General features: G+C 40.6%; 2 protein-coding genes across 2 annotated transcripts in view; one reads left to right on the top strand and one right to left on the bottom strand.

Annotated features, from left to right (window-relative positions):
* Positions 1 to 53: 53 nt before the first annotated feature.
* Positions 54 to 14,069, top strand: PLCXD1 (phosphatidylinositol-specific phospholipase C, X domain containing 1). Its single transcript, XM_009867970.1, has 6 exons — positions 54 to 189; positions 3,952 to 4,085; positions 7,796 to 7,924; positions 9,082 to 9,237; positions 12,695 to 12,878; positions 13,777 to 14,069. Exons 1-6 carry the CDS (start codon positions 78 to 80, stop codon positions 14,067 to 14,069), a joined length of 1,008 nt encoding a protein of 335 aa, XP_009866272.1. The 5' UTR covers positions 54 to 77.
* A 2,159-nt stretch (positions 14,070 to 16,228) lies between these two features.
* GTPBP6 (GTP binding protein 6 (putative)) overlaps positions 16,229 to 20,283 on the bottom strand; it is a gene marked incomplete at its 5' end in the record, with an annotated part of 10,329 nt that continues 6,274 nt past the window's right edge. Inside the window, 4 exons of the mRNA XM_009867969.1 lie at positions 16,229 to 16,503; positions 16,958 to 17,110; positions 17,413 to 17,561; positions 18,957 to 19,165. Coding sequence (XP_009866271.1) covers positions 16,362 to 16,503; positions 16,958 to 17,110; positions 17,413 to 17,561; positions 18,957 to 19,165 — 653 coding nt within the window. The remainder of the gene's footprint in view (positions 16,504 to 16,957; positions 17,111 to 17,412; positions 17,562 to 18,956; positions 19,166 to 20,283) is intronic.

Below are 20,283 nucleotides of genomic sequence, written 5' to 3'. Positions count from 1 at the left end.
TTCCTTTTCCCTTTTTCCTTTTTCCTTTTTCTTTTTATTTTCCCAGAACACCCTATGAAGTCCTAGAGCAGATAGTAATGGAAGACCCTGTGCAAACCTTCATTCACGTGTGCCATGAAAACAGTAAATGGATGTCACAATTACCAGAGAAGCTCTGGGATATTCCCCTCTATAACTTAGCTCTTCCAGGTAAAGATTAACTTTCGTTCTCCACTGTTTTGTTAGCATGCCATTTAACCATTAGAACATCCTGTTTGTCCCATTTCAGGATGGCTACGCTTATTATTTGGGTCACTGTGTGGGAGAAGGGCTTTGGGGAGGGTTTGTGTGACGTGTGCGTGCATGTGAATAGAATCACAGAATCATGGAATTGTTTGAATTGGAAGGCACCTTGAAGATCATCTAGTTCCAACCTCCCTGCTGTGTGCAGGGACACCTCCCACCAGACCAGGTTGTTCAAAACCTCATCCCACTTGGCCTTGAACACCTCCACAGATGAGGTATCCATAGCTTCTCTGGGCAACCTGTTCCAGTGCCTCACCACCTTCATAGTAAAGAACGTTTTCCTAATGTCTGATGCAAATCTACCCTGCTTTAGTTTAAAACCATTGTCCCTTGTTCTACCTCTACACACTCTTGTCAACAGTCCCTCCCCAGCTCTCTTGTAGGCCCCCTTCAGGTATTGGAAGGCTGCTATAATGTCTCCCCAGAGCCTTTTCCAGACTGAACAACCCCAACTACTTTTAGTGTGTAATGTTTGGGGTTTTTTGAAGTGGAGGAAAAAACGGATTTTTTTTTTTGAGGGAAGGAAAGAAAGGAACTTTTTTTGCAGTCCTTGTGCATCATTTTCTCAGATTGGTGTTAATAATCTGAGCATTTGCTTATTTGGGCAATGGTGAGATTTTCCTAATTCGTTCTTGCCACTTCCTACATAATAAAATGGTTCCAAAAGGAGAGAAATAACGTATTACCTTATTGTTTGTTTCTTTGTACTATTTAAAAGAGGATGTGAAGGTATGAAAAAAGACAGATGGAGATTTTAAAGTAACATTTGTTTTTGTTAATGCAGAGTGTGTATTTTCTGTATGACCCTGCTTATGGAAACTGCACTAATCCTGTTATAGCTGTGCTATAGCTGGTGTCCTCTTTGGTACTACATTCAGACATGCGTATCATTAGCCTCTCTTTGGTCATATTATTGCTTCTGTCTGCTGCCTTGAATAGATCTGTTTTTTTTTCCCTATTCTGTCCCAAGAAGTTATGGGAGAACTTGTTTTCACTGGCACGTGGGGAGCCACTAGGGGACTATCAGCTCTTGAGTGATTCCCTTTGCCTCCACAATGAAAATAGTACTAAAGAGAAGTCTAGCCCATGTTTTCTTTCACACCTGCCAACTAGCAAAAGCTAGTTTGGGTGGAAAGCAGCACGGTGAGTAGGTGAATGTTTTATGTAGGCTACAGGACTTTAGCAAAGTCATATATTTAGACACAGTCGGTCCTCCCTGGGCTCCATCCACCAAAGACAAGACTTGATTTTTCCCAAGAACTTTGGTGGATTTTTTTTTTCTCTGCCCTTTGTGAACTAATGGAGTGTGGAGTTTTGATTAAAATTGAAAGCTAGAAGCTTATTTAATGGTGGCGTCTTGGACATGTAATTTAAAGTGATGTTAACTTCAAAACAAGTGCACCGCTATTTTGAATAAAGCCTATGGAAGAGAAGCCCAGGATGTATGTTATAAAAATATCTGGATTTCTTATTTAACCATCAAGAGAAGAAGATAAGTACCTATCCTATGCAGAAGACAGTACTATTATCTTTTTTTTTAATTCTCTTTTTTAATTCTCTTTTTTATTATTTTTTAATTTTTTTTTATTCTCTTGCAAAAATCCTTCAGAAAGTCAGTAGCATACTCAGGGGTTTCTTTTTGGTGTTGTTTCTAAAAATCTTTCACAGTGGTGTCTCTTGGACATTGCAGAAAGCTGAGAACATGCTCATGTTTAACTTCCTGGCTCTTCTCCTAATGGTGACCTTGCTATTATTGTGAGTGTTTGCTGTTCTTGTGACTATGCCTGCATGGAGAACAGATAGAAAGAAAATATTAATTGAAGACAAGCCCATTTCAGCAAACATTGGAGGACTTTTACAGAGCATTGCAGGCTATTAGCTTGGAAGATTTTGGTGGCTGTCCAGCTGACTTGTGGAACTGGTCTAGCCCAGGTCAGATCAAAAGCTGATCCAGACCAACCAGGCCAAGACAGCTCTGGCAGGTTTCCAGAGGGAGCAATGACTGAGGGAAGCCCAGTTTGGAAGTGGAAGCTTATCTCAAGATAGAGAAGGCAACAAGGCATGCAAGAAACGTGAGGGAGGTCATTCTGAAAGTATGACTAGGAGTCAGAGGCAAGTCTCAGTAATTAGTGGTGTGATTGCACCAGGTTCAGCGCAGTGCTGCTGGGTTGATGTTGCTTCGAGCTCTGAAGCTACCTGGTTTGGTGGTAGCTTGCCATCTTTGCATCATATTTGTTGTGTCGTGGTTATACCCATCTTCTTTTTATTACTGGAACTCACAAAACATCACAAGAAGACTCCTAAATGAATGGTTACTGTCTGTTTGGCATCAGTAGATGCAATGCCCATCAATGGAATTCCGTTCACTTCTCTCCGACTTGCATTTACTCCATGAGTATTTAATGCTTTGACTCTGACATCTTGTAAGACAAACTTCTTTGACTACATGCCCTCATTATCAATCTTTTATCTGCAGTGAGCTTGGTCTGGGTATTTAAAGCAGGGCGATAGACAGAAATTTGCATTCATAAGGTGAAAAAACTGAGCGAGATGTTAAACTATTACTGACTAAATTAAAGAATTTTATTTCAAATGCAATCTTGTCCTTTTTCTTTGGATACTAGTAAGACTGTTCAAGAAGGCAGTTCCTAGCACCAGTGAACAATTTGTTTGACAGAAGACTTAAAAACAGATACTCTGTAAAGATCCCAGCAAGTCACTTCACTTGTTAGCTTTTCTTATTGATGCTTTAATAAAATTAGAGGAAATAATAGAACAGAAAAAGCTAGCAAAATTAATAGTTGCCTGTCCTGAAGAAATTGTGAGTTGCAACAGAGTTTCATCTAAACATGATGCAAGAGATGTGTCAGATTTATTAAGACTTCAAAGAAGCTGAATATTTGGGCAGGCTGTACGTAGCTCTGATGCTTAGTCTGCCCCTATGCAATCCCCTCTGCTGGAACAGGTCAGGTAATTTCTGAAGTCCATGGAACGTGGGTTTTGTTTGTCTGCCACATGCAAACTGAGTTCAATTTGCCTCTGAAACCTTCCAAGTGTCCACTTCTTATTTGTAGAGGATGTGGGTGTTTATTTCAGGAGGGTGTTTTAACCAGATGTTTAGGATATAAATGCTTAGAGTGCCAAGTTAGGAGTTGGTCCACTCAAAGGTGTAAGAAGATGAATTTCTGCTTTCAGTCATATTTTCCTGTGCAGAGATGACGAGATTGGAATATGAAACCCTGCATTTGGACAACTCTGGAAACAAAACAAATTCTAGATAAATTCAGCCTTCAGCTATTTATTCCCTAACAATTGGGTTTTCGCATCAAGATAATTATTTCTGTGGAAGATGCTGGCTGAAACAGGCCGTTTTATTGGGGTTTGAGGCAAACAATGACGCACAGTTTAGATGGGGATTGTTTTATTGAAAAGTCATCGATGCCTTCCCTTCATGAGGATTTCACACTAAGCTTATTAATGTCAGGTGAGCAAACTCTGTATAGGAGCTCACCTTTTTGCCATAACTACATAGCTGTCAGGCAGTATAGGTGTGTGATTTGGAAATGAGATGGACTCTCAGGTGTGCACATGCAATATAATCAAGTATTGTGGTCTTGAATAGTTAAGAAGTGACATTTTCTTTACATTTATTTTTGTATTCTACAGGGAGTCATGACACTATGACCTACTGCTTAGATAAACGCTCTGTTAGTGGCAATGAATCCAAGCTGTTGAAGTATTTAAACAAATGGCTGCCGTGCATTGTGCGCCCCATTATCATGAAGTGGTCTACAACACAGGTAACTGTTGTTTAGCATTCTTGTCATGCCTGGGCGAAGTTGAACCTTGTCCTGCAGTACTGAAAAGTGGTCATGGTCTCCTGGGTGCAGTGAAAGAATAGCCTGCTGCCCAGAAATCTCTGCTCTCATGAAATACCGTTCCTGGGTGTTGTGGTTTAACCCCTGCCGGCAGCTCAGCCCCACGCAGCTGCTCGCTCACTCCCCTCTTGCAGGATGGAGGAGAGAATCACAAGCGTAATGGAAAACTCCTGGGTTGAGATAATGACAATTTAATAGGTAAAGCAAAAGCTGCACACACAGCGAAGCAAACCAAGGATTTCATTCACCACTTCCCACAGGCAGGCAGGGGGTCAGCCATCTCCAGGAGAACAGGGCTCCATCATGCATAACAGTGACTTGGGAAGACCAACGGCATCAGTGCAAACATCCCTGCTTCCTCCTTCTACCAACAGCTTCATATGCTGGGCGCAACTCCATCCCTGTGGTCAGTTGGGGTCAGCTGTCCCAGTTGTGTCCCCTCCCAACTCCTTGTGCACCCCAAGCCTGCTCACTGGTGGAGTGAGGAGCAGAAAAGGCCTTGAGGCTGTGCAAGCACTGCTCAGCAATAGCTAGAAAATCTTTGTGTTAAGACTGTTTAACAGCAGAAATCCAAACCATGGCCCCGTACTAGCTACTGTGAAGAAAATTATCTTCGTTCCAGTCAAAACCAGCACAATGGGGTATATGATACATACCTGATCTTCTGTTGTGGGGAAAAACTGTGTAGGTGAGGCTGATTGTTACTTAAAGCTTGGAACTAGAAATCCATCTTCTCTCTGACATGTTTATTGTTGTTATAAATAACATTTAATATCACTATAATCAAAAGAGGCTTCTCTCTTGCACTTGGTTCATAAAGTAATGCTGGTCATTTTTACTATCACTATTCACAGAATCACAGAATGTCTGGGGCTGGAAGGGACCTCTAAAGATCATCTAGTCCAGCCCCCCCTGCCAGGGCAGGATCCCCTACAGTAGGTCACACAGGAATGCGTCCAGGTGGATTTTGAATGTCTCCAGAGAAGGAGACTCCATAACCTCCCTGGGCAGCCTGTGCCAGTGCTCTGTCACCCTCACAGTGAAGAAGTTTTTTCCTTATGTTTTTGTGGAACTTCCTACATCCCAGCTTGCACCCGTTGCCCCTTGTTTCTTTGATTTCAGCTCAGTTTGTGCCTTTAATGGCGCATTGTTACAAGTTACCCCCAGTATGAGGGCATCTTGTGAAAAGGTATGGGTTTTGGCTTACCTTTGAATAGGCCACATTTCAATTTCTGAGCGACCTGTTGTTGCTGCTCTACAGGGGGACGAAAGTGCCTGATTGCTGTTCCCCAAAACAGTCTTTGTTATGGGTTATCTTTAACCTCTCCTAGTGCCTGCGTGCGTGGCCTGTGGACAGTGGGCTGTTTGAAATTCATCTGAGAACACTTTCCCGCAGAGCCAAGCTGGCTGTGTGAGATGGCTGTTGTTTTCCCTGTCTATAATGTGTAGATATTTCACCCAGCAGCAGAGACACAAATCTTGTTGAAGGGATTTTTTTTTCCATAAAGATGAAAAGAATGAAGGTGTGGACCCTCACAGAAGTTTTAGTTAATTTTTTAAAAAAAAGTCTAAATGTTAAGCTAGTAGTTATCTCTTTGTTCCTCACAAATATATATTAAAGACAATTTTGGGGGTCATGATTTAGCTGGAGCTTTTGAAGTTTTTTTCTGAAGAACAGATTTTCCTGGCATCAGAGAGGTACCAGGAATCTTTTGACTTTTGTTCCTATTGAAGTAGTTTCTTATTAGGGAATTAAAAGAGAGTAATTGATAAACGGCAATAATTCTGCCTATGCTGCTTTTGTTGTGCTTGAGCAGACCTGGCAAACTGGACTCTTAGGCACCACAAGGTATCAAATATGTAACGGCAGTGATGAGTGGATGTGGAAAGGCACTTCCTTGGCACAGTGCCTTGTCTTGGGCTGCTTTTGCTTTGGGACTTCAGCCAGTGAAAGGTTTAGATACCTCCTAACTTGTGTGTTGCTGGCCGGTGAAGTGACCCTGTTGATGACAAATAAGCATCTTTTGTCTTTATATTCATTTTCTTGTTGGAACCCAGCATGCTGAGGGGAAAGCAGCCTGGAGCTGATGAGAAAGAAGCATGGCTGCAGTCCTGCCCCCCCTTAGCTCTTCAATGTTTGGGTTGCCAGGAGGTGACTCCACCTGTTGATATCCAGACCAGACATCAAGGAGCCCTTTACTGGTGATAGGACCCACAGGTTCCTGGATGGCCCAGCTCCCAGGAGGCGGTGCCTGCCTGCCTGTTACACGTGTCAATCTAGAGGCCCCTATCTTTTGGGCGCAGTGGCTGAGGTCAGGTGTGTAACTTCCACTCATGGCCTGGATGTCCGGTGTGGGACTGCAGCACTGAGCAGCAGTGCTCCCCAAGGCTTCCTCTTCAATCTTACCCTTGGGGGGCAAGCTTCACACTGTCTGATTCCATATCCAAACCTGGATGACTAGAGAGTCTACTTTGTCTAGTTTTCCCCTGCAGTCAAGAGAAAAAAATTAGTTAGTCTAAAGGGGAGTTCAGAGCAGCTATTTCATCTGGTGCTCTTTCTGGCCATGGATGTTATACATGACCTACAGCCACACACATTCCCATCTCCAGCGTGCTCCAAGGAAAGGTGGGGCTTGGGCATGGCTCAATCCCTCAGCTGCTCCAGCCTGGTGGAGACCAAGCAGGCACAGAGGGAGCTGTTGACTGGAGCCACCGCACCACCCACAGCCCAGCATATACAGAGCTGGGCTCGTGCCCAGCCCTGCAGCTCAGGCACAGCCTGGGGAGATTAAATTTCCATCCTAAGGGCATAAAGTTGGATGGTTTGAGATAACCTGCCCTGTGTCTTAAGCTCTGTCTCAGCCTTTCTTTCTTAAATCAGTAGAGCGTATGCTTTCAGAAACTGAAAAGTGTTGTCCATAGCAGGTTGAACTGAGACAAATTAGTGGTTAAAATTATTTAATTAATTTGATTCTATTTTCTTATGCAAAGAGAGCCTTGAGATAGATATTTTTTGCGACTTTTTGCCTCAGAAGCTCAGCTTTATCACCTGTTCCATTCAGCCCTCAAGTCTAGTACAAGAGGTCTGAGGGAAGTGGAAATAGAGGAGAACCTCTGTTTTGTAGGACAGGTTAATTCTAACTTTTTAAGAGACTTTATCTTGAAAAAGAACAATAGCTGGTACTTTTTTCTATTTTTGTTTTTCCTTCTGTTGAGGATGGGTGAGCTCCACAGAGACAACCATGGTAAAGTCTTTGATCTAATAAAATAAATACAGCATTTCCAAGGTGCTGATCCTGCGGGTTTTGTTCACATTAATAGTCTTGTGAAGAGTGATCATGTATTTATGTACAGGCTAATGGATCTTTAACTTTCAGAACACAACAAGGGCAGAAGTCTGGAACCAATCTAATCTGTACCTGCAGCACATGCTGCAGGGAAACTGGCATCGCTGTTGTCAGAGTGAAATACTTCAAACTCGCAACTCGGTGCCACATCGTGCCATTTTAAAGATGAAAGACTTGTGAAAAATGTTGTAGGGTTAACTCTGTACACCTTTTTCAGCTTTCTAAACTAAAGAAACAAGTATCTTACAAGCTCTCAGGACCTTTCTCCTCTGTTTCACCTTTCAGGTACTGACTGTGACAGAGCAACTTGAGGCTGGAGTTAGATATCTGGATTTCCGGATTGCCCACAAGGCTAATGATCCATCTGTGAATTTGTACTTTGTGCATATGGTTTACACAACTGTTACTGTACAGGTATTGTCCTTCCCTTTGGGATGCCTATTAAACGTGTGCTGGTTGTTTCATTTAAGGGCCATCATAATCTGAAAATGCTGGCCTGGGTTTTTGGAGTAGGTTTTTTGCTTTCCTAATACGGAGACTTCAAACTGGACCAAATCAGCAGGGCTGGAAGTTAGTTTCAGTAACTACAAGTGAGACTGGAGCATTGATCAAATCCTCACCCTCAAACTGCAATTGTTCTCCACTGCCCAGCCCCAACCAAGTTCCTGATGTTTCTGGGGTTTGTCTTGTGTTGTCCTAGGGTGCTACTCAGGGCAATCTCGTTTTCCCTAGTAAGGAGAGAAGTTATTAAAGAGAAGAACGTGTTAAAAGCCTAATAAAATCACAGAAACACTTTTTTTTTTTTGAGGAAAAAATGTTTCACTGAAAGTGAGACTCAAGTCTGGATCCCATGATCAAATTACTGTCAGCTGCTGTGAAGAAACTACTGTGAGTTGCTCTTTGCATGTGCTGTGTCACTGTGTGGAGTAGTTTACATCTTCATTCCATTTGCTGGGATCTGTGCAGTCAGGCACAACCAATTAATGCAGCTTTTTATTTGTAAACTAGCTGACTAAATTTTGGTTTTGTGCTCATGAGTCTGAACCCTTCATGTGTTGAGTTCTCATGGTGACTGGCACGCGCATGTGAACAGTTAGATGTAGTGCCTGACTACCCTGCTAATTATATGTGGTCTTCAAGAAATTGTCTTTGCCCATAATAGATGGGGAAAATAGGTCCTGTTGTGTTTAAGCGAGTACAGAGCTTTTTGCTGGTTTTGAATTTGCTGTGAATATGTTGTTTAAAGAAGCCTGGGAAGATGGCTTTACTGCAAATATGCCTCTAGGCAGTAGGAGAATGATGGATGTTGTCAAAATATGGAGCTGTTAAGTGTAGTATGCTGGAACCACATTCAGAACAAACCAGCACAAACCTGAAGAAAGCAGGTTTTCCTCGAGTGCATCTCTCTGGACTACTTTCTGGACAGTCATATGGCCATCCACCTGAAACCTACACAGATTTTCATCCTTGTGATAGCCAGTCTGCCCCACCATCAGTGGTCGGTGGGTTTTATGTCCTTTTCCCTGCATAGCACAGATTATTTTCTAAGTTGCCATGACTCTCTCTTGCAGGATACTCTGTGGCAAATTTTAAGGTGGTTGGAAACTCATCCTCTGGAAATTGTTATCTTAGCCTGCAGGAATTTTGATGGATTAACCAAGAAACTTCATCGTCTTCTTGTTGCCTATATAAAAGAGGTTTTCCGGTCTAAACTGTGTCCCAGAAATGTAAGTATGAGATCCTTTTTTCTCCTTGTTTAAGAATGATATATTACGGTGAGATCTTTGATTCCGAATTTTAGATGTGTTCTACTTTCGCTGTCTTTTTAACCTAGGAAAAGTAACATTTGCTGTATCAGAGATAGGCCTTTACCTACATCCTGTAGTTTGGAAGAGGGAATCAGATTTGACTGTCACGTCTGTCGTGAGTTGTGGGACAACAGTAGGGACACAGTTATCATATGCTGTCCTGTCTGAGTTTTGTTTAAAAAAAAAAAAAAAAGGAGAGAGAAGATGTGTGTTACAAATATAGTCCATATTATATTTATAGAATTTAAAGAAGCTATTTTCTACCTTTTCACAGCAATAATTATAAATGAATTTTTATGCTACTTACAATAGTTTAGGTTGGAAGTTACTTCTGGAGGTCACCTCGTCCAACCCCACCATGCAAAGCAAAACCAACTTCAAAGTTATGCTGGGCTGTGTCCTGTGCATTCTTGAATATCTCCAAGGATGGAGGTTCCAGAGCCTTTCTATGCAGCCTGGTCCAACATTTGACCACTCTCACAGTAAACATCTTTTCCTTATCTATCTGATAAGACTCTCTCTTGCTGTAACTTTTGTCTGCTGACTTTCATTCTTTTGCTATGCTTATCTGAGGAGTCTTCTCTACACCTGCCTGTTAGGTATTTGCAGACAGCAGTAACATCTATTCATAGTCTTCATGCTGAGCAGACCCAGCTCTTTCAGCGTGTCCTTACTTGTCATGCCCCATGCTCATGTCCTCTGCTCACTCTGGTTGCTTGCTGCTGGACTCAATCCAGCACACTTTTTGTACTGGGGAAGCTCCAGCTGGAGAGGGTGCTTGAGATGCAGTCCCACAGCTGCTGAATAGAAGGGAAGAACCCCTTCCCTTGAGTTGCTGTCTGTGCCTTTACTAATATGGCCCAGTTTGCAGTTGACCTTTGCCACCTGGGCATACTGCTGGCTCATATTCTGCTTGGTTTCCACTAGGACCTCCAGGTACTTTTCTGCAAAGCAGGTTTCTAGCCAGCAGCCCCCAGTCTGTCCTGGGTTAGTGCATTCAAGCATGGGACTTTGCATTTGTCTTTGGTGAGCTTCAGGAGGCTTCTGCCAGCCCATGTCTTCAGCGTCTTGAGGTGCCTCTTAATAGCATTTCTGCCCTCAGTGCATTTCTGGTGGCATTGTCTTTCTTTTCTGGACATGAGCTAGAACTGACCTTCCAACCAGCCTAATATGTTTTCAGGTACCTGAGCCTCCAGAAAAGCCTTAATTTAAATATTCAGAAATTATTTGATTGCTTAATTTTAGAAGTTGAAATTTTTAGCTTCCTCTTTTTTTTCAAGGTGTGAGAGCTTTTAGTAGTTAAACAATTAACATTTCAAAGATGCACAGGAACAGAGGGTTTTCTCTGGAGATATGAAGGGTACAGGATAATGATGACCCTGTTTGTGATTTGAATTCAGCCTTTGAAGCTGGTGTATTAGAAACGGGTGAATATTACCATTTCAAAGCATTTTGTACAGCAGAGTTAAAACAGAACAATTCTCAGCAAAACTAGAGGGGATTCTGAATATTCAAGTCTCATCTGAATAACTCAAGACCTGAGTGACACCGTTTTATTGTTTCCCCAAATACTGGGAGCATGTATGTCATGGATGAGCAGAGCAAGACTGGAGAAGTTGGCTGAATTTGCTTTCAGATACATGGCCAGCTCTTAAAAAGTAAAAAGTTATTAATTGCAAAAAGGGCAAGCTGCTGCTGTTAGTTTGTTGAACGAAGGTGATGAACAAATGGTTTGAGATCACTTGACTGCAAAAAGAAGAATGTTTCCAAACTGCATCCAGGGGGAGCACACTGGAGAAGAGAGAAGCCAAGTACTTCCCTCAAGCAGGAAGACTTCATTTCTGTGGTGTCTGTGACCAGCACAATGGATCTCACTGTTTCTGCAAGTGATACCAACGCAGGTTGGGTATCTGTGGGGTTTTTCATGATCACAGATTCAGATTTAACATCAAATAACTAGATGCTTGCTCACTTACTCTAAAATAATCAGGTATCTACTGTCTTTCAAGGCTGCAACTCTGACGTGGTATGAAGTATCAAAGTTTTTATGAAGCAACTGCTAAGTAGAGGTCTCTGTGTAGTACTGGCACAGGCCACAGCGTGACAACATTACATTGTGTTTAAATTTTTAATTGTCTTAACTATTCAAGCTGTCTTCCTTTGATCTGGATTACTAGGATTTAAAAATCCCTTGTTAGATATCTACAGCTTCATTTCTGCTTTGTTTGCAAAATAAACACCTGTGCTCATGTACACATTTTGGGTAGGATTTTTTTGGCTCTCATCCCACTTCTTTTTTTTTTTTAGAGGTTCTAGCTTTAGAAAGGCAGATGGAGTAAAGCAAAGGCTTCTGTCAACCACAGATTTTTGTAGTTTGAGTAGCTTGTGTCTTAATGTTGCAGTATTTTCTGACCTAATTGGGACTTGCACTCTCTGTTTCTTGCATGAAGGAAGAGGGATTCCCATGTTCGTTCAACCCTCAGTTCTCTTCGAAGATTTACATAAAACATTTTCAACTGCCTTTGGCTTATATTTTAATTAATAAATTAATTGGAACATCAGAAAGCCACCATTGCTTTTCACAAGCAATGGACACAGCTTTTAACCACAACATTCTTAAAAAACCAGTACCCATTAAATACAGTGGTTTTGCAAATAAAACTAGTCAGAGGTCCTCAATTCTGTCCTATAGTAACTTCTGAGGATTGAAAAATGTCATTTCATATTGTAATACTTAAATTTTACAGACCTGATTCAGCCCATCTGTCTGAGGTTTCTGACTTGAGTCTTCCTCTCTCCCTCAATATAAAATGTCTGGAGCATCCAGAAACTTTCAGAAACTTTCCACTGAGAGAAATCAGAATTAAGATATCTCTTGAAGATTTACGTTTAGTCTTACCAAGTCTTAAGCAGTTCAGTTTTCTTTGATGGGTACACTGACAAATTTACATCAATTTGGGGCATTCACCAAAATTATTCCTGCTTATCTGCATCTGTATTCCTACCGTTAGGTGTAGGGCTTTGCTCCCCGTCCTTTCACAAATGGTCTGTGTCTTACTCTCCCACCAAATTTCCAGCAGCAGTACATGCACAAGCACTGGCATGGGGGATGATTTCTTATTACGCAGGTGTAAGACCTTGAGTTACGTACTTCAGCGTAGTTGAATTGTTTGTGAAAAAGTGGAATCTGCCGAGGTTCCCAGGCTCCTGTTGCTCTGCAGCTTTTAACCCAGCCGACTTACTGGGCTGTATGCTTAAAAACTTTATTTGAACTGAATCTGTGCCTCTCTATCAAGGCAATGTCGCACGTCAGTATTTCAACACTGCAGGAACACTGCTGCGTTGTTGATTTCAACCTGCACACGCTCTCTCTTAGGTGGTGCCAACACTGCGGACCATGTGGCGGCGTGGCTACCAGGTCATAGTCTCATACGAGGAGAACGTGGAAGTGAAGAAGCACCATGAGCTGTGGCCCGCAATCCCATACTGGTGGGGAAACAAAATTGCCACTCGCGACCTCATCAAGTATTTAGAGCACAAGAAGAAGATGGGCCGTCCAGGTAGGCAGAGGGAGTTGCTCAGAGGAAGCGAGGAAAACAGACATGGAGTTGGGCGATGGTAGCGTTATGGGACATTGCCACTTGGTGCATGCTGCGTGCACGGGACTTGCCCACATTGCTGCGTGCTCTGCCCACCTGTGGGCGAGTGCAACGCTCGTCTTTGGCAGCGCAAATACGTGCAACAGTGTGTGTACATGCATAGGCTATGTAAATTGTGGCAGTGGCTTGACTTGACAGAACAGAAGCCCTTGGCACAGAACAGCTCACTGGCGCTGTTGTACCCATCTCACGGGACAGGAGAGGAGTTCCTCACAGCAGCACGGGCCACTTTAAGCGGCGTGGGTGAAGAGTGAAATGCATCATGTTGTGAAGAGAAGCTGCCAACAAGAGTGGTGCGGGAGGGCTTTAGCTGTGTCGGGAAAGCAGTGCCTGAGCATGCTGGTGTAGCCTAAGCTGAAAGGAATTCAGTTTGTAACCTCTGATGCAGCTCTGTAATGTGGGTGTCTGAGGGGAGAGGTGCCCCAGCCAAAGGAAAACGCACCCTGCGTTCCTGTCCATCACGGGGGAAGGCAAGCCTTACAAAAAGCATTTTACAAAGGAGGGCTACTTAGTGGAGAATCTTTAGTCTACAGTGCATAATTTAGCTAAACTTAGCTAAACTGGAATGGTTCGAGTAATGGTTCAATTTGGCTCAGTAACTGTTTACTACAACATGCAATTGCAACAAGGGGAGACAGTCTACTGAAACAGTTGTAGGGCTATGAAACAACACAGAAAGAGAGTGAAGTGAGTATTTTAATGATTCCCAGAGGAGCAAGATCTGGAGTTAATGCAATGCCGAGCAGTTTTTGCTCTCCTCAGAGAAATACCTCATGTCACCTTCTGATTTTTGTTTCAGGAAAATTCTTCGTAGCAGGGATTAACCTTACTGAAAATTTAGGATATATTCTTGGACACCCGTTTGGATCATTGAAGAAAGTAACGCTCCAGAGTCTTCCATGCTTGAAAATCTGGATAAAGCAGCAGCAGCCAGGCTCTCAAAAAGAATGTATTAACATCATTGCTGGAGACTTCATAGGAAATGATGATTTTGTCAAAGATGTGATAGAACTTAATGCAAAAATTAATCCTCCATTACACTGTCAAAGCAAAGGGGCTGGAACAAGTAGCATTTCATTCTCAGCTTCTTAATCTGTGAAAAGCTGAAAAGGCTTTATCTGCATTCAATATGTCCTGGTTTAAACATCCCGGATCCCATAAAGGCCCAGTTAGCCTAAAACAGGGATGTTTTAAAGACTCAGTGAGAAAAGTGCTCTCAACAGCATCAGGGTTTTGAGGCCTTTTTAAAGAAAAGAGAGCAGGTAGACCTTGCCAAAGTTGCTGGAGAGCTATAGTATAGGTATAATTTATTTGGAGGTGCTTAAAGTCACTAGCTGTCAGCAATATTGAAAGTCCCAAGAACTTAATCTTATTTACAAACCAGCAAGGAGAAATATGTCAGTAGCCACGCAAATTACTTTGTGATAAGATTTTATCTTTCTTATAATGGTAAAGATATTCTGAACTATTTGTGACCCAAATTCTCAGGCTTTTATGTTGGTGTGAAACTGACATGTCTTGTTTTCATAGTTTGTGTTAAATATACAAAATGAACAGTTTAAAAATATTTTCGATGTATCAAAGATACTGTACTGACAATTCTATTTGACATGATTTTTACGTATACACCAATACATAATTAACATTGGAGAGCTAAAGCAGCTGCACCATAATTGTATGCTGCATGTCAGTTGTGAGCCCCTTTACCAATAGGTGAGGCACAAAGTTCTTTATGATTTGTAAGATATATGTGTATTTGAATGCTTATTCTATCACTTGTGCAAATTCTGCAGTGATAAAGATACCAAAGGTAGCCCCCTAGACAGTTTTGTCTGTGGTGCTGTCAAAATATGCCTTTACGTGGAAAACAAACACACGTGAAATAAATTCCTTATCTAAACTCAGACTTCTCTAGACATAGATTCTTGGGTTCTGTCATCCTTGCTTGGGGTTTCACACCTAGTCTTTTACTTAGCTAGTCTGGTAGCTCTCCTCTCAATAAATAGTTTTTGCTTATGTAAAACAAAAGGGGTTTATGCTGTTTGCCATTGCAAATTAGTCCTATTTTTCTACTTTTTTAAATGAACTGTGCAATAACAAATGATCATGAAGGTAAAAGAAATGACAAGCATTGAGACTAAAACAAAAGCAGGCATTGTATAAAAGTCACTGTGCAGCTTCATCAATATACCTCACTTTTTGGGTGCACTTTATATATAAAAGCTGAGTTCAAGTGTCTGGCAAGATGTTACTGTTTGCAGAAGTTTTAAATCAACTGCCACTTGACTTCAGATCAACCTCACCCCAGACTTTTGAGCTCCAAAGTCTAAGGCGCTACCTCCTCATGCAATCTCTTGCGGTTGCACAATATAAAGGAGTAAAAACCCTACACATTCCATTTATAAAGAATGCTTCCTAAATACTTTTTTAAAGTGCTTTTTAACCATGTTCTTACCTCTGTGTACTTAATACTGAGCATTCAGTTTTGATTGTCTTCAGAGTCATTACCTCCACAGTCTTACGCTACACATAGAATGCTTTTCTGCCTGTCTTGTTACTGTTGAATAAAACTTGATCTCTCCATGTAATATGGACTGAAACAGTTTTGCTTCTCCTTTCTGTGATACTGCTTGTTTTATTGCTTCCCAGTAGTAATTAATAAATCAAGTAATGGGTCGATGTTTTTTTTTTTCTCATTGTGAAATAATTTCCCACCAAATTCATGGTTCGCTGTACCTTAAATGTCTTCTCTACGAACTGACACAGTAATAGGTATTGTGGATAAATTACTGTAGGCAAGAAAGGTGTATAGGTAAAAGATGTTCACAGCTAACTTTATTTATTGCTTAAATATACAGATCTATGGGGTTTTTTTTTTGCTTCACTACCATAAGACATAGCAGTTATTTAGGTACATGCATTCTGCTTGAATTTATTTGTATTATTTATATATAGCCAACAACATTCTGTTCACTAACTTCCATTTTCCAAGGACCATCTGAGACAACTATAATAAATACTACTTTATTCTGAGAAAATGGCTAAAAAACTTTATTTATAGGATATAAAAAACCATGGTATGTTTCTGAAGGTTAATTCAAATGCCAGCCGGTGATTTGCATGTGTTACAAGGTCCATAGCTTATAGCCAACAACTATTTTAACGTTAAAAATTTAATGCTGTCCTTGCACTTGCTGACAGAAGCTCCACGCTCTTATTGTTTCGAAGTAGAAATTTTCTGAAACAATGCTCATTTCTAAAATGCATCAAAACCATCAACTGGAGAAAAAAATATACTTTTCAACACCCAGGTTAACAGGTCATTAAGGCCATTTCACATCCTCTTAGTGAGATCAGTTTCTTTTCCTAGAGGAAGATGCAGTTTCATGGCAGAAAAATCTTACTGTTGGGAAAGAGGTTTTTGTATCTTCCAAAAGCAGAATTGCTGATTATCACCTTCACCCTGGCTGTGCCATCTTCAGGCATGACTTCTACTTCCTGAACTGTTGCTTCTTTATAGAGCCAACTGTAAAAGCAAAAGCACATTAGCATCTTAGAGGTACGAGTCACTGCCTAAAATGTGATCTTTGCTTTCAGTCAAGGTGTTCCCATCTAGATAATTTAACACTTTAGGAGATGAAGTGCTTCACTTAACTTTTCATTTGCTACTTGGTGTTTGGAAATAAGGTGCAGTGTTTTCAGAAATCTTTCAGAAATCTGCCTCCGGGACCAGTGGCACGGTCTTTCAGGAAGTATATTTTATTGTACCAACACACAGAACTGCGTGAAGGACACTTTCAGAAGCAGACTCCAGGGTATGTAATGGGCATAATTTTTCTCAGTAGGTCAGAAAAAAAGTAATGATTATCCCTGTAATTGTTAATACAGATTAAATTCAGCATGATTTGGAAAACTTAAGACAGGCAAGACGAATAGTTTCCTATTTCCCTAAGCCCTCCTTACAATTCAAAAGTATTTACCTTAGCTGAGGTCCCTCTAAGTTGATGTTAAGTGCCAGAATCTTCTTCCCTGTTGCTGCCAAAATTTTTTTCTCTATTTTTTCTTTCAGCTCTTCTAAACCATGTCCATGTAGAGCAGAAATGGCTAAAGCACCTTCCTCAGTGGGTTTATACCTGAAAGGTAACAATTGCTAGCACATTTGCTCATGAAGATTAGATTGTGAAAATATCGCAAGCATGGACAACTTAAATGTGTTACTTTATACTGGCACCTTCCTACGGAGGCCACCTCCTGTATGAGTCAAGTGATTTCTTTTGTAATTAAAAGATCATTCTTTTCAAGGCCATAATTACATAAGTAAAAGATTGAGAAACACTATTAAATGTATTCAGAACTGTGGGAGCTCTTTACTACACTAAGAATTAAAAAGCTTCCAGAATATAAGAAATGTTTACACTTAGTGTCTTCTGCTTACCTTTCTATCAAATCCACTTTGTTATGAACTTCTACCACTGAGTCCAATAAATGGCTGGGAAGATTAAGATTCTTCAGAACTGACAGAACAGTTGCTTTTTGGAGGATGGTTTCTGGATGAGTAATATCCCTCACGTGAACTATCAGATCCTAGCAAGCATCAATATATAACACAATTACTTAATGAAGCACACCGGTTACCAAGCTGTAATGATTTTATGCTATTTTCCATTTCTATTTCATGTAAGATACTCTACTATCCATTATACAACACACTGTCAGGTTAACGCTCTAAAATGAACTACTAAAACAATATTAAAACAATACTTTTCGTTTCTTTTCACCATGATAGAAGAAAATCTGTAGCAGCTCAGTCTTTAACTTCACAGGGAGTATGAATTGCCTCCAACAACCTTGAAACAAACCCTGTCAATCACGCTAGTTACAGAATTCAAATTCAAAATAATAAGTCATCGAGTTTTTCAAAGCCAAGGCTGTGTAACAACAAGGCTTTGAAAATACTGGAGAAGAAACACTGAACTCTAAAAAGTTTTTGTAAGAGAAATGGCTGAAAAACTATTTCAAAAAGGAGGAGGGAACCGTATATAACTTATAATTCTATAATGCTGAATGTTATCCTTATCTTTAGCTCCTGAGATACTATTATAGGTGTTTCACTTAGTAAGCTCTATATAAAACTTAGTTTCAAGTACATACATGATGTTTGCCATCATAAAAACCAAGCAACAAAATTAAATATTTGTATTCAAAATGTTTCGTCACCTTTACTCAAGATAGTGCCTCAAATTTCTGAAAACTCGGGTGAAGCAAATTTGTCTTCATTGTTCCCTTCATTTAACATTTAATATTTCAGAATAAGAGACAAACAGGATAGTCGCAGCCAGCTTCTCAAAGTCCTATTATTACATGGTGACGTCTAATCCTCGGAAATGTTTTGGCATCTAGCTACCACTAAATGTCACTACCTTTGACAATACAGGCTTTTTGTTTCAATGTCTGTGTGTATGCAGCATTATGTTTTGCTATAATACAGGAAACTTTAACTAGAAAATGATTGGAAAAGTACATTTATGTTTATTACATGCTGCCTGCATCGCATCCCGATCACCCACTTTTAGTGCTGTAGGAAACCTTAAGTTAAAAACTGCTCATTCCAGAGGCTTCATTTAATTTTTAATTCTCAAAAAAGCTAGCCTCAACTTATTTGGATGCACTATTTAGGTTTTCAGATATTGAATCAGCAAGATCTGATTTATCTGGTTTACATTTCATGGAGAAGGACACATACATTCCACATAAACCTTTTCTGAAATCTCCTTGTATCGCTGTGTTCTGTGCAATTTCAAGTACCAGAAAATTGGCTTATGGAAAGATATTTACCTCGTTATCTTAGGAGACTACTATAGTTCAGCCATATACTTCACTAAGAACAGCATGCCAGTTAACTTCCTCTTGTTTGAAAGGATAAGGATCACCTAAAAGGAAATTAATTTGATTTCTCAATTTTTATGGCCAACTACTTACCGAGTAAGCCACTTCTTCTAACGTCGCTGAAAAGGACTCAACCAGACTATGTGGAAGATCAGTCAAGAACCCAATGGTGTCAACATAAATAACTGCCATATGTGAGGGCAGATAGCCAGCATGGGCTGTAATATCAAGAGTGGCAAAGAGCTGATCTCTGGGTTGAAGTCCTGCTTCCCCTGTCAAGGCTTTGATCAAGGTCGTTTTTCCTAATTAAAGGAAAAAAGGATAAGATTCTAATGGCTTGTTTCAGGTAAAAATTTAATTTGCAAGGCCCAGGTGAGTTGTATGATGTAGCATATCTTTTCATATCTGTTTCACTAATTTAAATCTAGCCTAAATTAGCTATCTACATGATGCTGGGAAATCCAAAGACTTTTGTAACCTGGAATTGCATTTAAGGCCACACCTGGAAGCTATGTGGCAAAATCACATAATCCTCAAAGACTGAACCGACCTGCAAATGGCCGACACACATTGCTCACCTCTAAGACTATCTGAAGACAACTACTATCTCAGCATTTGGAAGCATACACATATGCGTTCCTCAGTGCTTCTGTAGTCAAATAAAACAATTCTGTATTTACTTGTTAAATCCAACAATAAACAGAAGCACTAATAATATGCAGCTTATTAGGTTTATGCTTTTATGGGGCATTTCCTCCTCAACCTAATACCAGAGACATGTATTTAACTCAATGAATATTTTGCAGAATTTAGTCATTAAAGAGCTCAGTATATACCCTAGTTAAAGTATTTCAATTATGTGTACAAAATTGTAATACATATATAATGTTGAATCTTCAGTTTTAAATGTATGGAAGTATAACATTTAAGAAAAACATACAGAGTATATAACTGATAACAAAATTAGGGCAAGGTAAGTTTGTTTTTATAAAAATCTTGAATAAGCAAATGAAATGGTCTTAAGAGAATGTAACCTGAAAAGTATCTAGTCCAAAGTCTATTTCTGTGTGTTCTAATTGACAGTCGACTGAATATGAGCCAGCAGTGTGCCCAGGTGGCCAAGAAAGCCAACGGCATCCTGGCTTGTATTAGAAATTTTGTGACCACCAGAAGCAGGGAGGTGATTGTCCCTCTGTACTCAGCACTGGTGAGGCTGCACCTTGAGTATTGTGTTCAGTTTTGGGCACCTCAATATAGGAGAGATATCGAGGTGTTGGAGCGAGTGCAGAGGAGGGCAACAAAGCTGGTGAAGGGCCTGGAGAACAGACCTTATGAGGAGCGACTGAGGGAGCTGGGTCTGTTCAGTTTGACGAAGAGGAGGCTGAGGGGGGATCTCATCATGCTCTACAATTACTTGAAA

The sequence above is a fragment of the Apaloderma vittatum genome, unplaced genomic scaffold (genome assembly GCF_000703405.1).
Source record: "Apaloderma vittatum isolate BGI_N311 unplaced genomic scaffold, ASM70340v1 scaffold19654, whole genome shotgun sequence".
NCBI classification, from domain to species: domain Eukaryota; kingdom Metazoa; phylum Chordata; class Aves; order Trogoniformes; family Trogonidae; genus Apaloderma; species Apaloderma vittatum.
This window is presented reverse-complemented; position numbering and strand designations above follow the sequence as displayed.

Coding starts and splice junctions, on each gene's coding strand:
- PLCXD1 (XM_009867970.1), top strand. CDS start 78: ATGGAAGACCCTGTGCAAACCTTCATTCACGTGTGCCATGAAAACAGT. Junction 4,086..7,795: donor TGAAGTGGTCTACAACACAG/GTAACTGTTGTT, acceptor TTCACCTTTCAG/GTACTGACTGTGACAGAGCA. Junction 12,879..13,776: donor GAAGAAGATGGGCCGTCCAG/GTAGGCAGAGGG, acceptor TTTTTGTTTCAG/GAAAATTCTTCGTAGCAGGG.